The 18,457-nt window shown below is 35.1% G+C and overlaps 1 protein-coding gene across 1 annotated transcript; it reads left to right on the top strand.

Moving 5' to 3' along the window:
* Positions 1 to 6,199: 6,199 nt before the first annotated feature.
* LOC134199108 (uncharacterized) lies at positions 6,200 to 18,141 on the top strand. The gene is made up of 8 exons (XM_062669280.1): positions 6,200 to 6,391; positions 7,519 to 7,596; positions 8,536 to 8,689; positions 9,621 to 9,792; positions 15,373 to 15,406; positions 16,097 to 16,174; positions 17,120 to 17,267; positions 17,680 to 18,141. Exons 1-8 carry the CDS (start codon positions 6,200 to 6,202, stop codon positions 17,850 to 17,852), a joined length of 1,029 nt encoding a protein of 342 aa, XP_062525264.1. The 3' UTR covers positions 17,853 to 18,141.
* The last annotated feature ends 316 nt before the right edge of the window (positions 18,142 to 18,457 follow it).

Consider the following 18,457-nt stretch of genomic DNA (forward strand, 5'->3'; position numbering starts at 1 on the left):
AAGAAGTGAAACTTCTTTTGCGGTGTTTAGTATTGTGTTATTCTTCATTTTTCATCCTTAAATCAAATTTATCTTGTAATAGGCAATGCTGTGTATAATAGAAACAGCCTCTGGATCTATTATATATATTTTAAATTATATATAGTAATTTTTGAAGTGAAAACTTCTTTAGAATCGTTGTGATTTCAAACCGGATGCAACGGAAAAAATGACAGGTAAGAGACACAAATACAAAAATGGGTAGGATGAAGCCAGCAAAGAATGAGACATAAATATACATACTATTTAATACAGCGCCATCTGTGAGATTTTTTAATACTAACGTGTGTATGAAAGCTCTTGTAGTGAATTTTAATTTAGGATTATACGTGAAATTAAAATATCAATTCACAGAGGGCGCTACCTTACAATTACTTACTAATGACAAAATTTTACATATACTTAAGACGTTTAGGATAATTGTATTTTAATTTTGGAAGGTTTCACTTCTACCACGTGTGAATTGCACACATGTTTTTTTTTTTTTTAAATACTTCATTAAAAAACAATCAGAAACTAATAACAAGCCATCTAGTGGCCGACGCCCGTAAACAGAATGTGTATAAGAGAAACGACCTAACTCGCGTTCTCCCTCTCTTCAAGGTCGAGTGGTTTGCGAGACGCTCTGTCTATTTTCTCACTCTCGGTTGTCCTAAATTTTTATCTTTTCTCTCTAGCTGTAATGAATCGCATATTAAATTTTACTCTCGACGTGCCTAAAGAAGTTTTACTTCAAAAAAAGTTTACGCATCTACATAATGTCGAGGTACTGCATGGTGGAGTACTCGCGGTTTGGTATTGCACCCCAACCTAGTTTATCACGAAGAAGAAAAAGAAGGAAGAATTTACTAGTAGTAGGACCTCTTGTGAGTCCGCACGGGTAGGCACCACCACCTATTGCTGCCGTGAAGCAGTAATGCGTTTCGTTTTGAAGGGTAGGACAGCCGTTGTAACTATAGTTGAGACCTTAGAACTTATATTTCAAGGTGGGTGGCGCATTTATGTCATAGATGTCTATGGGCTCCAGTAACCACTTCGCACCAGGTGGGCTGTGAGCTCATCCATCCACCTAATCAATAATAAATAAAAAAAAGAAAGAAGAAATAAATAATTTATTTAATCAAGAACGAATTATCACGAAAAACTAATCAGACAGTTTATTAAAAAGTAAAAAAAAAACTAAGATCATGGATACTTACAACAAACATAACAGTTAACAAACACACTCTCAATTATATATTTCCAATGCATTTTAAGGTATTTTAAAGATAATGAAAATTTTAAATTACAATTCCACGAAACAATTCGCGATACTTCAAATTCGATTCTGGATATATACCGTTCTCACCACCACTAGTATTCCTTGACCCTACTTTACGATATATATTTACCTAATCGTATCTGCCTCAAAGTAACCGTGTACTCTAGTTTGCAAAACAAAAACTTCTATTTCAAAAACCTTAAGATTTCCACTTCATGAGTTTACGGTCCCTAGATGTTATAAAGTGGTCACGTCTAAGCATCTAAATATTATGTATACCAGAATTCGATGTGTGTATCTTAAGGCAATTAGCTGCACGCAAATCTCAATATTCAAATGCAACAAACAGATGATAATATTCAATTAACGCCGCTGAAGCGTGCCTGATCAAATCATTAACAGATCGGCGATGTCAACATATATTATTACCATAATGTTTGTTCATACGAAATGTTGGAGCGCAAATCATAAACTTTTGTTGGGCTAATGCATATACATCTCAAAATATCTCAAAAATAATCACATCCCAAAATACAGAAACTATTAGTGTAAATAAACGTGTTTTTTTAAAGACATTGTACAGATGCTCAATACAACAAATGACAATATCTCAAGGCATTTCATCAAGAAATAGACAGATTTCGGACTATTCCAGCCCGAAATCCGTCTGGAGAGGTATACTCAACCAAATCAAATTATACTAAAATTACTTTTACGGTTATCTTATTAATCTTGCTTATCTTATCAATCAAAATACATCTCAAAATATCTCAAAAATAATCACATCCCAAAATATAAAAACTAATAATTTATATTCACGTGTTTTTCAAAGACATTATACAGTTGCTCATTACAACCAATAACAATAACTCAAGGCGTTTCATCAAGAAATAGACAACTCAATCCAACCCGAGATACGTCTGGAGAGATATACTCAACCAAATCAAAGGTATATCTATCTTTAGAGTAGTCTTCGCTTTTGTAGATGTAATTACACTAAAACTACGTTTTTGCTCACGTTTTTTATCGTCATTATATTATTTCCGACATTTGGCTAACAAATCTCAAGATATTATTAGTTCTATTTAAAGTGAAACTTTAAAGTCTAGATATTTGCAGAAAAATAGACGTTCGTCTACCGACGTCCACTACTGCACACGGGTCTCCCCCAAAGCTCGTCATAATCGTCGTCAATAATCGTCAGTTCATCTCGTGGAAGGCCTACCCACACGGTAATTAGCACAATATTCAAATTTCGACGAATAACACCTCAGTCGTACGTGGCCATGAAAACTGTAAAGCATTCACAAACGAATAATATAATGACAGTAAAAAGCGTGTTAATAATAAAATTCATTTTAAAAACAAACAAAACCGTGTTTCTGTGGCAACAAAGTGACAAAAGTTATGATAAGTGTGTTCTTAATTTTTCAGAAAATATGCTTTTTCTTCTTTTAATATCTTATTATATAAAATTCTCGTGTCACACTGTTAGTTACCATACTCCTCTGAAACGGTTTGACCGATTTTTATGAAATTTTATATGCATGTTCAGTAGGTGTGAGAATCGGCTACTATCTATTTTTCATACCCCTACGTGATAAGGGTTGTCCACCCCTAACATTTATTTTTTATTTTTTGGACAATTTTTTTTTGTTATAATGAGGCATTATTTGGTTGAATGAGGTTTTGTTATTTTTATACTCCCTCATCATTCACAGCGCTACATGCCTCTTTCACTCATTTACCACTTCCTTACACACTTACAATAAGTTAATTTTTTTTGTACACTAGAAATTCCCTTATCAGCTAGTAGTATATAGTAATTGATAATAACATTGTATATTTTATCATATAATACGCTCTGTAGTAATTATTCCAGTAACGAAACAATATGACACATTTTTTTTAAATGGAATCGCTAACGTTTTACACTTGCTCCACAGCAGCATAAAGACGATTTTGTACACAAACATCGTAATCAATCAATTGGCATAGGATCATGCTGATTGTGAACTTAGTGCATTGCAGCGGTGTACCCAACTCAGAACATATTATTTCTCGAAAATTAGATTATATTCTTATGGTACGATCAGGAACGACAGGAAATGGATGTGACGGACTCAGCCCAATATTAAATCACCCATGTTGTCAAAATGTTCACTGAAAGGTAGAACGGGTAATGTTCTTCGAAGAGTAGAAATCAACATTAATGTTACTCATTGCTATAATATGTATCATCCAAACAAAATCCAAGGCGGAGCGCTCTTGTTTATTGTTATTGCTAAGATGGATAAGGCTCGAACGATCCACCTGGTAATAAGTTATCCATGGAGCCCATGGGTCCCACAGATATCATAAGATTAATGCCACCAAATAAAAATAAATAATAATAAAGGTATCTTTACTTTTATTGCCCATGTAAGCCGATGAACATACGGCCCAGCCGATAGCGAGTGGTTACGCCTACGGGTATAAACAAGGCAGGCATAGCCAAGATTTAGATACTTAGATTTTTATTACACGATGTTATTCCTTCACCATGGAAGTCAATCGTGAACATTGGTTGAGTACGTATTTCATTAGAAGAATTGGTATCTGCCTGCGGGATTCCAACACCGTTGCATCGCTAGATACGGATGCACCAGACGTCTTATTCTTTAGACCACGACGACTTTTTGCTTTATTTGTTATACTTGAAACTACTGGCCTCTATCTGTTAATGTGGTCTAATCAAAATGTAAATTCGCCAAATCTTCGAATAAAGAATCCCAGGTATTCGAAAAAAAAAAAAATAGATTCAAACACTTTTCGTACTTAGTTAGTTTTAACACATGCTAATTGTCGGAATATTTCCACAACTATCCGGTATAAAAACTTCGTTTTCTCTTATAGGGTCTTGAATATCTCACCGAGAATAGCAGGTTAGTATAACGCATTAGCGGTTCGAAACTTCCGATAGCGCCTTACAACTCCTTCCCGAGCCAATTTGCACAAATTGCCCCGAAGTTCAGCTAAATTGAGTCGCGCAAACTCTAGTGATATCGTTAGCTCAATGCGGGAACTTGCCAGTGTTGAATATTTAGACACTAGTTAGGGAAAACCGCATTTTATTGTTCCCCGCCTTCAGGTCCATTTACATACATAAGCATATTGCCAGTGCAATGAGAAATGTTGAAGATTGACTTGACTCTTTTTGTCCTTTGGGATATCTGGCTGGGTTAGAACCTGTATCTAACAACTCGGGGCCTGTTCGAATTATCCATTATCTCGTTTTCACGGATCGTCTGGAACTTCTGGGTCTAACTATTTGAAATGTCCTCTTTCCACCGGACCGGAGTTCATCCATACTGCCTATAACTACTGAGTTCATCCACAATGCGTTTTCAAAAATCTATTTTCCTGTATTGGCTTTAGATTGAACTGGGGTATTTCGTGAGCGTATCACGTGTCCTTTTTCAAACAAGGTTCCAGAAGAGTTCTCATCAGCTGGCAGTCATTTGACTGTACTCCTGACATTGCTGAAGCCCATTAGCGACGGTAATGGCTCACGGTTTTTGCGGACCATATAACCGTGTGTCTACAAAGGCAATACAAAAAATATATCTTCAACACAAAGTTTGAAGTCGTCGTGGCCTAAAGGATAAGACGTCCGTCCGGTGCATTCGTGTTGAAGCGATGCACCAGTGTTCGAATCTCAGGCGGGGTACCAATTTTTCTAATGAAATACGTACTCAACAAATGTTCACGATTGACTTCCACGGTGAAGGAATAACATCGTGTAATAAAAATCAAACCTGCAAAATTATAATTTGCGTAATTACTGGTGGTAGGACCACTTGTGAGTCCGCGCGGATAGGTACCACCGCCCTGCCTATTTCTGCCGTGAAGCAGTAATGCGTTTCGGTTTGAAGGGTGGGGCAGCCGTTGTAACTATACTGAGACTTTAGAACTTGTATCTCAAGGTGGGTGGCACGTCTACGTTGTAGATGACTATGGGCTCCAGTAATCACTTAACATCAGGTGGGCTGTGAGCTCGTCCACCCATTTAAGCAAAAAAAAAAGAAAAGTAATTTAATTTACTTTCCAATGTTATGTCGTCTGTAATCGCCAATAACCACCTAATATCACGGCCCTTAAGCTCATCTGTCAAGATTACTTTAAAGAGATTTAAACCTTTGCCCTAGCTACTGCTGAATTGACACTCGACACCCCCCTGCGTCACAAGAATAGTAAATATTAATAACACGAGTAATTATTACCAACGTCAGTTGTAATTACAGTGCTTCATTGTTATCTTCTTTTTAAATTCATTTGATCAAGACCCGAAATAGCCACCACTAAAATTGATGTGTGACAATATTGTCTACCGTTCCCTTCGATAACACTTGGAACAACATAAAAAATATGGTGTTTAAATACAAAATAATGACAAAAGCGCCAAAATCGCTTCCAGTTCTAAAGATATTGATGTTATTTCGTCTCGTCTTCGGCAACTATTTTCGTCTTAGCTCAAACAGATACATCAATTTCCTGGTCAAGTCTTACTGCAGTACGTTTACAATTTTGCTATCGGTAATGTGCGGTAAAAGATTAAAAAACGATTCGCCATATATGCTGTCACTGACCGAATATATCTTAAATAAGATTTTGAATTATGCCACCTCTGAGGGATACATCTTTAAATATTGCAACAGCATTAAAACGTGCGATAAAATAATGGGATTTAAGAAACTGCCGATAATAACAATCGACGTTTTCATCGCCATCATTATTACGGTAATAACAAGGACGGCTATAACTATTTATTTCGGCTTTTTGTTTCCATTTGATAAATATCAAGTGGTCCTATACGTTGGTTGTATTGTATTTTCCAATGATCTCAATAGTCTGACTATTATGAATGTTTTTGGGCTGTTGAACAATCGTATGAATCTACTAAGGAAATCCCTGGAAGCTATGACTGTGCCCATAAATATAATTGGAAAAAACGAAGTTGCTCCAAAAGTCAGACTAGTCCGGAATGCATTTCGCTATTACAGCAATCTTCTAGATAATCTAGACAGCGTCAACCATTGCGTTCAATATTCGGTGAGTTTATTTATATATATGAAATATTTTTTTAAATTAATTCATAAGTATTTTAACATTATTTTACTTAATGTAACTTGGCCTAAGATTAATTTAAACTAGTTTAAACTAATTATTGATATAACTGTTCTACGGTAGAAATATGCAGGATAATGCTACCTACTGGAGTGGGCTGGGATGTGTCATAATGGGTGCGACCAGTTAGCTCCAGAATCTATTTTGATCTAGTGGAACCAGATCATGCTGCGTTACCGCTTAATGTATATAACACATCAACTTTTTGAAACAACTCGATCGAAACCTATCGTACTGTTATAATACGCTATGGTCCCTTTTTTTCTTGAAGCTTTTCTTCCATCATCACCTTTCCCAAATATCATCATCACTTATGATCCTTTATTAGAGAGCAATCCCCTCCCTATCCAGTCAGTTCTATTCCTAATTCAACACGGCACGGTTGCTGTCATTGTCGTCGTAAAACTTTGTATGTCTATTTCATATTAAAATCTTTTTTTTAAATATATTTTCTCAATTCTGTATAACGGTACGTTGGTCGCGCCATGTTCCCTATGCTATTGTAATTTATAAGCCAGTCAAACCCGACCCATTTTGCTGGTCGAGTTTTAATTTTAATTTGATCCGATCGCTACGAAAGGGCAATCTGAAAAATTTAGTCGAAAACAGTCCAGCCATTTTGGAGTCTATAGGGAACCTACATTCACACCTCGACTTATGAGAATATTATTATTGTAGTTTCAAACAGAAAGAGTTAAAAGGATTTATCTTATACTTCACAAACATTCGCGTTTATGAATAATATTTTTTTACATACCAATTAAATTGCCATTTTTCAATGCTCGTTATTGGAAATGTCATTTATGAAGACTGGCAACAAATTCTAAATTCAAATCAATTCTATAAAAATATCGAATTCCATTTTCAAATTCAGTCACTTGTTTGTTGATCTCCGAATTGACATTTTGAATACTGTACTGTTTCTGTCATCGAAAAAAAAACGGCAAATGTGAAGTATTCGAACAGTTCAAAGGTCAAGATTATGCCATAAAACTAGTTTTAAAATAATTATGAATTGATTTGTAATAGCTTATAAACATTTCTATTTCCAGCTTTCAGTAACGCTTTTATTGAAATTTCCAAAAGCTGTTCTGCTGTGCTACGATTCAATAAAAACTTACTTTGTCAAGGTAAAATGCAAGCTAAACGCTTTCTTTCTTTCTGCTTTTCGAATAGCAATTTCAATTGTAATTCCGTTGATAAGATATTTCAATTTAATAATAGTGCTGTACGGTAACAGTAAAAACAAGTGTTTTTGTTGCCAACACTCATGCTTGAGCTTAAAGCTCACGTGACGGATATTGGTCACAGCTCTTGGGAATCGATACAACCGTGTCACTATCTTTTTTTATATAACTTAGATGGGTGGACGAGCTCACGGCCCACCTGGTGTTAAGTGGTTACCGGAGCCCATACAACGTAAGTGCCGCCATTTACAGTACAACGGCTGCCCCACCCTTCAAAACGAAACGCAAAACTGCTTCACCGCAGAAATAGGCAGGGTGGTGGTGTGGACTCACAATACGTTCTACCACCTACCTTGAGACTTCAATACTTATTCCAAACTTCGCTTGAAAAGAGATGTAACACCCGCTGAAACTTAAAGAAGGGTGTTTTTGTCACAGCTTAAGATTCATGGAAGAAATAATACTTGGAAACAATTTTTATTTATTTCATAAATGACTGAATAAGTTCATGGCCCTTTCTTCTTCGTCGCTTCTTCATTACTGAAGGTCTTGTCCCTGAAACTTGACCGTGGCCTGTCTCGTGAGCTGTTTCCACCACATCCGGTCCTCAGCTTCTCGTAAGACGGTTGCGACTGGCAGCCCAGTTAGGGTGGTTGTTTGGTCATCATGGTCCATATAGTCTAAAATGGCTACCGGAGCCCACGCCTATGCTGTCACAATATGGATACCGTCGTTCACTTTATACAACACTCCAAACGACTACTCGGCATTGAAAAGAGGCAGGATGGTTTTATTTACTCGTGCGGACTTAAAATAAGCCCTATGTCCATTGAAATTGAAATTGAAAAAATTGTATTTGAATAAAATGCATTCACTTCGCAGATCGATAACAATTTCGCGATGGACATCGTAGATCCCACGGAAATTATATTAAGCATCGTAGTAATGTCGTTTCCAGCTATGCTCTGCGAAATGATAACGAATGAGGTTGAAAAAATCAAAGCTATTTTAACAAAGCATCTGATACAATGTTCTGGTAGGTGAGGTTTTGTTTTGTCTTAATTGTTATTAATATTCATTCAAGACCCGTATAATATTATCGACTTTACAACTTACTCGATCCACTCACGGGTATCTCAATGTGGTTATTCATGTAAAAGAAGTGCAGTCTTCCGACTATGGTCACTAGAACGCCAACGGAATTAGCTCGCACTCTGCGGAGTTAGAACACGCATCGGTTACGTGTGGTAGCATAAAAGCATTTCATTCTAGCTTCTGAAATCGTTCCTGATGCGGAAACACAGCATTTCCAGTAGCATCCGAGAGACGTTAATGAAAGCAATTGACGTTTAAAATGTGTTCGCTTCTTATCTGAAAACGGGCAGACGAAAATGAGCAATACTCAGGGAAATAAACAAGAGTGTTAACCCTAAAACCACAAAAGCCGTTCTAAGTAATATTCTGTGCAGTATTTTTTATTAATGCAAGAAAAACTGCTTAAGGTCCATCTGGTGATACCCAATAAGGTTAGCAATAACATTGGAATGACGGTTCGTTAATACCAAAACGCATTACTTTTTCACAGCTAATATTGGCATCTTTATCCTTTGGCATTGCCAATGTCCTTAAGCGATAGTAATTAGAGTAGAACAGGTGGGCCACAAGTTTGCCTGCTTACAATGGTATTCCATGTTTCTGAATCTGGTATTCCTAAAGCATCACACTGTTTTGAACATGACAGTGAGTTGACAACAGTTTATTGTGTTTTGATCATGCTCTTGTTCAATTAACACCCATACCGGCACGGATCACAATGCTGCCTTTTTTACTATTTAAACTTCAATCTCATCTCTCAATATGAGCTGCGACACTCACCTTGTGATATATGATGGATCACTAAGCTCCAGAAAGACCATGAACTCTTCATTGGACAAAAACATTTCGATCTAATTAAACATTGATTTCAGATAATTCCCTTCGCTTCGAACTGAATATCACTTTGCTGTACATCTGCCACCGTCCTTTCAAGTACATCCTCTGGAGGGCCATTCCCTTGGACACTTCAGTCCCTATCGGCATCGTTAGCTTAATCATCACCTACGTTATTGTCTTGATTCAACTTTTACATTTCTCGACTTAGCCAGTTTGATTTTGTAAACCAAAACCGGACCACGTTTTTATTGTAGTAAAAATATTACCATTACCAATTTCTAGGACCCTAGTTTTATAAGACTGCTTCCTATGCTTCGATGTACATTCAGAAAAACTAAAATTGTATTGCCTGACTTCTTCTTCAGAAAGAGATAAGAAATGTGATGGATCCATAGAGTTACATTGAAATATAATTTTCTTGCACGATTTAAAACACATTTTATCGTTCTATTTTCGATTCGAATAAAATTAAAAATAGAATTAGATTAGTAGTTAGAAGAATCGATTAGAAGTTGTAAACTAAGCAAAGCAAAGTTTTAATATATTACAGCATTGTCTATACCACTGTTTTACTGAATTTTACCATGAGCATTGAATTTGTTACCAATGTTTTTGCCTATCTCACAGTAAGCTCGTAATTAAGGATCACTGACCCCTTGTATTGGGAACCGGATAATATAATGCGGACCGAAACGAAGCGCGCCACCTAGTGGATGCGTGCCGCAACTACTCGTCAAACGTCGGCTCACTTCAGATGGTGTGCTTCGACAGAATCAAGTTGTCATCGCTTGAGTTGTAGAAGCCATAGATAGCTTTTGATATACATAAGTACATTCGTTGCCTGACTTAGGAAGAGTGAAGACGTCTTGGAACAGTCATACCGTTTCGTGCTACAAATCTCATTGCACGAGCATCCATCCACTATGTCCAAAGATATAAAGACATCGGCCTATACTTGTAGAAAAATTTGGCGCGCTTGCACTGTTTGGAAAGTGGTGCGAAATTGTGGAATGTCAATAAAGCAGGGGTGGCAGAGATGAAAAAACAAGAAGATATGAAACTAATTTCAATTTATTATTATAATGTTTTACTTACTATTAAAATAGAATTTTAATGTCGCTTCTTTGTTTTTAAATTACTGGTTAACTAAGTACTAGTAGTAGTAAATTGGCTTGTAATTGAAATAAATAAAATAAAAATCTTGTTTTTTTAAGCAACATACTGAAGTTTTCTTCTTCTTTCTCATGACTTTATCCCACTAGGTGGGGTCCGCACTGCTACTTTTTCTCTTCAATTTTCTTTCATAAGCCGTCAACTCAACAGTCACTTCTTTCTCTCTCATATGGTAATTCATTGAAGTGCTATTTGAAATAATAAAAGAAGGAAAAACCAGAAATTTATAGATGTTTTTATATTTCACAGAAAAAAATATATTTTATCCATATTAATAAAAATGTGCTCTTAGTAAATGAATGTATTAACACTGAATCCGAGAAACAACATACTGTATAACATATAGAAGCAATAAATTCTAATTTCATAATAAGATATTTTAAGCAGTCGATAAAAACCTAAATGCGAAGGCTATGTATGCACTTGTCTCATTGAGTGCTAATACATACTTGGATTTTTTTAAATAACAGCACACAGCATATACGTATATTACCCAAATACTGTTACTTAAAAATTATCATGAAATTGCGTTAATTGTATGACTATAACGACATATGTAATACACAGGCTTATGATTGCTATCGGCAAAGAAGCGTTGAGTGGAACGGTTCGCCAGATGACATAGTCGAATGGACGTCTCCTTATGAACTCTAAAGCAACCTTCAACTCCAATTCCATATGCTCATCTGTAATATGTACGGATATTTATTCGAGAATACATTTTTGGAACTTTAAAATCATGACGCAGTTTCAAGGTGATTGATGAAACGCCAACTCGTTAAGATCTTTATAAATAAAAATATATTTTATTGAAGTGAAACTTCGGTCACTAGTGAAAGTCGGGCACTAGATGGCTTGTTATTAGTTTCTCATATCTCAATATGTACTTAAAAATGGAGGGGAGGTCGTTTCTCATAAACATACCGGCCCTATTACAAAAGAACATTCAATCGCAATCAAAGAGATATTCAAAGCCATTTAACTTAATTATATTATCATCTGTCACATACCCGTGCACCGCAACAATTGTCTATTGATGACGTCTATGATCCTTTCAACCTCTGCCGTGGTTAATTCAGCGAAAATAGCCGGTACCACAACGAATAGGAATCCTTCAAACATTTCAACATTTTGTACAGCGGAATGGATTGTGATGTGCTGTCGTAAAAAATAACAATTATTACGTTACTAAAATTGCTACTCATTTAAAAGAGGCGATTTAAAGCACAGCTCTACGGAGATTTTTAAGTTAATCTTACCTCGAGTACTTGTATTTTGATAGCAGAATAAGCAAAGAATATGTATTTTGGAAGGTTGCACGCAATCATGATTGCAAGCTGAAAAGACAACGTGTTATTGTATTAAGAAAACTGTAACCTTTTATAGTGCCGGTTGATTGCCTTGTAAAAGGATAAGATATTTAGATGGTAAGGGGCGGCTCTGCTTTGCCCCTGGCGCTGCTGACAATAAAGATAAGATATTGAGTAACGGTAGCTACTTCAGGCAACAAAAAATTAGATTTTACTTATCAGTCATAACAAATCTGGTACAAATAAAACTTACAAAGTACTGCAATCCCCCGTTGATATCTCGTAAACAATCAAGCAAATGATGATAGTTGATTAAATATTTTCTAATCAAACGTATTTTCGATGCAACTTTCTGCTTTCCGATTATCGTTACGGGTATGGTAATAATCTCAAATTTCTTCCTCAAAAACTTCATACGATGGTACATTGCGAAAAAGATGACAGTAATCAACATATAACTGATTCTTAGGGAGAAAATAGCTAAATAGACTCCTATAATAGTGAACCTAAATGCCAAAACAGTAGAACGACAATAAATAATTACTATACGCATAATCGTAATGACCGACAACAGAAAAATGATAGCGTTTGAATCAATGATCTTTCCTCTCTTGTAGCCCATGAGTACGTCGATGCTTTTAATAGAGTTGTGAAACTTGTAGAAATATTCGTCTCCTGTGAACAAAGATAACAGAACGAAGAGCAGGTATTCAATTAAGCCCATAACATAAGCCATTTTGATGTAATTCAACGGTGCATAAATAATAATGACGGCTAGTAAAAGACTACAGCACTTAATCAGAAACGCCTTCAGTTTTGACGAGGTTAGCTCTGTGTAGTGTCCTAAGATGAATCGAAGACATCTCACGACTTTGAATATTGTGACACGCTTGGAAATTTTCAATTTTCTTTTGTTGTTTTTTACTGTCGCGGTTGCGTTGGTCGGTCCAACTGTAGCGATTTTGTGAGCCATCACTACCAAGCGAAGTGAACAGGAAACACTCTAGTCAACTTCATCTATTTTATTCGTTACTAATGAAATAGTTTCTTTTCCAGTTGATTATTTTTTTAAATAACTAAATCCACTGTCTCGTTTTATCGAATTTCATAATTGTGTAACAACCACTTCATGTTTCTTGATGCATTAGCGTAATCAAGGTCACAAGTTAAATGATGCATACTAGGACTTTATAACGATTGGATGTGTCTAGTTCTATTCTGTAATTAAACACCAATAATGTAATACACAATCAAATAGATGGTATTAGTTTTTAATGAAATTTATTGTTCAAAAATAAAGGATTTTACAGAACTATAGAACATTTTTTTCCCCAATATATAAAAGTAATTAAGAATTTAAGATTTGGCACGAAAACACTGTCGTGGTTTTTGACTAATACATACGAGTATATACGACGTGTGATAACATGTACACAGTTTTCATTTAAAGCCAAGATACCTAAATCTGTAAAAGAAGATCAGTAAACAACAAATATCCCTAGTTGAAACTGACAAGCCGAATAAACTCAAAACTTGTTTTTAGTTCTACGGTAGTTTGTTTTTATTAAAAAAAAAACATTGACGTATTCAAAATTTAATGATTCAGATATATAAAATTGGGGAACTACAACTGTTGGATAAAGGCTGATACAAAATAATACCAAAACATAAAAATGTAACTTGAGCTATCGTAATGTAGAAGTTATTTGCCAAAAACCTGAATCGCATTTAGGACATTTAGAAAATTTGTATAAAGAAAAAAATTCAAATCTTAGCTGTATATTTTTTTTATTTTTGATGTTAATGCACTGTCGATTGCACCTATAATTGAGGTGACATCAGCCATGAACTTTTGTCAATTTGTCAATGTTTTGTATTGATGATCACTTTGTTGGTGCAACTTAATAAATAAATAAATAAATAAATAAATAAATAAATAAATAAATAAATAAATAAAACATTTCATTAAACAACTACGAGATGACCAGGAGATCTGTTTGAAGTTTGAAAGGGTGCTTGCTAACTTTGTGTACGCTCATTTATATACATTATATCCCAAATACTATACGGGAAAATCAATTTAAATCGTATAAGAAAAAACCCAAATTACTGATGCTACACATAAAGAAAACAAATTTAATTTGTACTGGATAGATCATATGATCAGGATTGAGACACAAAATTAGTCAACAGATATCATTATGTGGTATCTACTAGAAACAAAGAAAGGACGACAGAAAAAAAAGGTGGGAAGACCAGATTAAGAAAACAGCTGGACCGCTATGGAGAAGAAAAACTAATAATAGAAATGTATAACAAAATTAGAAATAAAGTCTTTTTGAAATTCAAACCCAAAAGGAAGGTAAAAAAATATAAAGCACCTACGTAACAAGTGTTTGATAAGGTTAATGATAAAACGGTAAAACGTCATACACGTTTTCCGAAGTTTTCGAAAAGTCCACACTAGTTGGCGCCAATATTCTTCTTATTCCGATTTAAGCAGTAGAATATCTGTCATTATAATAACTAAGACTTTAATCTCGTGCTTAAGCATGGTTCAAATTTGAACAGCATACGAAATTAAATATGAAAATATTATTATATTAAATAAAGATAAGAAATATAATAAAATATTAATGAACGGATCTTAATGTTGAATGATCTTTGGTAACATAACTTTGCTTAGTAACATCTGTTTCTATTTGTTATAATACTGGTGTATAATAATGTACTAATAAAAAAATTGTATGTTTTTTGTATTTTATAATATATGCATATTGAGAGATATGCATTCCGAATCAATGGTAAAGTCAATATTATTTAAAAACCGTCCATTAAGCAAATTATAATCCATTTAATTACATTTGATAAATTAATAGCGACTATATTACAAACAGTAAAAATATAAAATAAAAGATAGCATCTATCGATTGAGCATGTATTTTAATAACGTCCATTGCGACGATTGATCTTTCCACTTCTTGACTGTTTCGCATTCGTGAAACACCAAAATGTATCTGAGATCCAAAAAGTCACGCTTCAAGCTATTCAGTTTTGAACGAATGATAAAGATATTACTCATGATTTGCGGACACTATGTCCAAACGGATTCTTCAAATGTTGTCTCTTCAATCCATCGTTTATTTAGTATTGCTATAACTATTTGTCTGTGTCCAAATTTTGAGTTTAACCCTTTCTATTTTCATGTTATCGAATCTGTTTTATATTCAATATTGTCACAGTTCACTCAATACGGATTCTTTTTTAGATTTTGTAGCACCATTAAAACCTTCGATCTCCTCAGTGGCTTCAAGCAAATACCATTGTACACTAAGCGAGTTTGTTTTTTCTTACTCATCACCTTGTTTATGAGGCTCTTTACAGTTTTGATACACTTTTTAGCATACCAAAGCAAGTTTGTAACATTTTGCGCTTTTATAATAATGCTCTCAGCTAACACGGGGCACATTTTAATGACGATCATGTTTTCAACATTGCACACGCGCATGAAATCGATACAAAAATTATTTGCGAACAATCCGATACCCGTAAACATAGTTGGAAAAAACGAAAACGCTTCGCACATCAAACGAGTTAGAAAGGGCTTAATTTGTTACAACAATCTGCTTGATACTTTGAAGGATGCGGAGAAAGAGATACAATTTACGGTAAGAGATTGAACAGCTATTTTTTTGACGTGATAAAGCGAAGAACACTGGCTGCACGCACGAAAAAGTGTCACGTTCTGTCTGCGCCTGAGCGTGCAAGCGAGAGCGTGGAACAAGCGATAGAGAGGCACTATAGGCCTAAGCGTTCATTTATCGAAAAAATTGTAATTTTCAATTAGCCCCTTCTTCGTATTATACAAACTAATTATAATTCAGTTCAATTCATAAAAGGATGCATTTTTTTATTATTCTATTTAGAATCTAAAATTCTTGTTAACTACCTGATAAATTACTCAATAATGCACTGATTGAATAATTATTCGGAAATGTAAAATATTAATGAATTACATTTTGTTTCAGTTAACCGTCACTTGCCTATGTCACGTTCCGAAAATAATATGCTACGTTTATTTTGTCATCACCGTGATTTACAAATCGGTAATATATTTGATTAATTAAAAGGAAGTTGTTTTAGATCTGCTACCGAAACCGAAACGAGACAATTGACGGGTGATTTTTAACTAAGAAGATAATAAATTTTATTTCAAAATAAACGAATGCTTTTTCATTGCACGCAGTGTACAGAATTAACGCTTAATGACGACACCCGTGGATCTCAAGGAAGCGTGAGCGAGGAAGCATGATCGTGCTAATTGCCTGCATATTCCATTGCGCGCTCACGAGAGGCGAACTTTCTAAGCACACATATATTCATTTGTGCTCAGTTTTGTAAATAGTTTTATTTCATTTAGACCTGTTTATTTTCATTTCGGTTTCGGAAGCTGTCTTATTACGTCTTGTATTTAAGAACATTCTAGATATTGGATGCATAGTATCTGTCGGTTCTATTGGTTCTGCAAGATAGCTATTATTCGAATACAATTGAGAATGACTAATGACTGACGGCCAGCAGAGTATATCGAGAAACTTGTTGTTAAGTCAATGGCAAGAGATCTCGTGGACGAATTCCCATGCGCTGGACTGATCAGGAGAAAGACCTAACTGAAACCTTACATAACGAGTGAAAAGAGAGAAAATATCTGTCAAGGCTTTAATAAACAAGAATTCCACATGACCACGACTGCTCTGCAAAGAGCAACCGACTATGATGATGAATGATTGACCTAATGTGTCAAAGTTCGCTGGTGATAGGTCGTATAGTAAGTCCACATGAGTAGGCGTTATCAAATTTTACGGGTACGGTTACGGTATTTTACGGGTAACTAATAATGTCTAATGTCTCGTTATGATTACTGTACTATCTCTACGACTAGCGAAACTCGCGAAAATTTCGTAAATAATTCAAGATATTTATTTTAAAATAGTGTCCTTTCTTCAGAAATTGTTGATTGATTGAGTATATCTAAACCTATTGTTTTATAGAAATTTTCCGGCTATAATCTGGTACCATTGTTCGATATGATCCTGGCTTGCATGGCCGTCACGGCGCCGGCGGTTTTCGCAGAACTGACCAAGAACACGGTAGATAAAATCAAGAAGATCCTTGGTTCGCAACTACTTAGATGTTCAGGTATGATTGTTTTATATTTAGTTTAGAGATTTGGTTAAAACGACTACCGGTTTTGTGAGGCTCACTTTTATCCTAGATCCTAGGATCAATTGAAAGAGGACGGGGACTTCTGTGCGCGTGCCCTCCCTTTTGTCCTCTGGAGACGCCGGAGTCCAACATAACCTGGCTCGCTACACCCGTGACGGGTACCCGTAAACTGTGATTCCCCAGCGTCAAAAAAAGGCATTCGTTTTTCACTTTATAAATAAACGTACTAAAGTTACACAAATATTGATATGTTAATTATTTTAGGCAAACGATTGATAAATCTGCTTTTGTTGTCTCTAATACCATACTATACCAGTTTCATTTCACACAGTCGTCAGATTCCTTTTCATGATACTAACAATAACCGTAACACCATTCTTTCCAGACGAATCGCTTCGCTACGAATTGGAGATTACTCTTGAATATGTAATTCAACGTCCATTTTCGTTTAGCATCTGGCGAGCTGTCTCTCTAGACGCGTCTCTTCCTGTCGCCATGACAAGCTTGTGCATCACATATGTAATCGTTATTCTACAGCTCACTCAGTTAAGACCCTAATAGACTCTAGTACCATTAATTCACGAAACGAGCTATTTATTTAGTTCTAAGTTTGTTATGCACCAACCGCTGAATCTATGGATACGATAAGGATTTTAACAATTTCATGTTTCTTGATGCATTGCCGTAATCAAGGTCATAAGTTAAATAATGCACACTAGGACTTTATAACGATTAGGTGTATCTAGTTCTATTTTGGAATTAAACACGAATAATGTAATGCACATTTAAATGGATGGCTTTAGTTTTTAATGAAAATTATTGTTCAAGAATAAAGGCTTTTACAAAACTCTAGAACAACTATTTTCCCCATATATAAAAGTCAAATCAAATCAAATCAAAAAAAAATTATTCAACATAAATGAAAGTACATACTTGTTGAACGTCAAAAGAACTACCGCCAATTCACAAGAACTAGCCTCCGTCCTGAGAAGAATTGGCAAGAAACTCAGCGGGCATGTCTTTTTTTTTTACATATAAAATTATTATTTATTTATTTTTTAATATTTTTTTTTTTTAAATATGATTTTTTTACACTGATTATTATAACGTAACAATTACTACAATATTGAAATGCCTGGAGCGAGCAACTCATTCCCACTTTG

The sequence above is a fragment of the Bombyx mori genome, chromosome 7 (genome assembly GCF_030269925.1).
Source record: "Bombyx mori chromosome 7, ASM3026992v2".
NCBI classification, from domain to species: Eukaryota; Metazoa; Arthropoda; class Insecta; order Lepidoptera; family Bombycidae; genus Bombyx; species Bombyx mori.

Bases quoted from the DNA above. Each gene is read 5' to 3' on its own strand.
- LOC134199108 (XM_062669280.1), top strand. From the start codon at position 6,200: ATGAATGTTTTTGGGCTGTTGAACAATCGTATGAATCTACTAAGGAAA. The intron at 6,392-7,518 runs GTGAGTTTATTT...TTCTATTTCCAG, and splicing joins ACCATTGCGTTCAATATTCG to CTTTCAGTAACGCTTTTATT. The intron at 7,597-8,535 runs GTAAAATGCAAG...TTCACTTCGCAG, and splicing joins TAAAAACTTACTTTGTCAAG to ATCGATAACAATTTCGCGAT.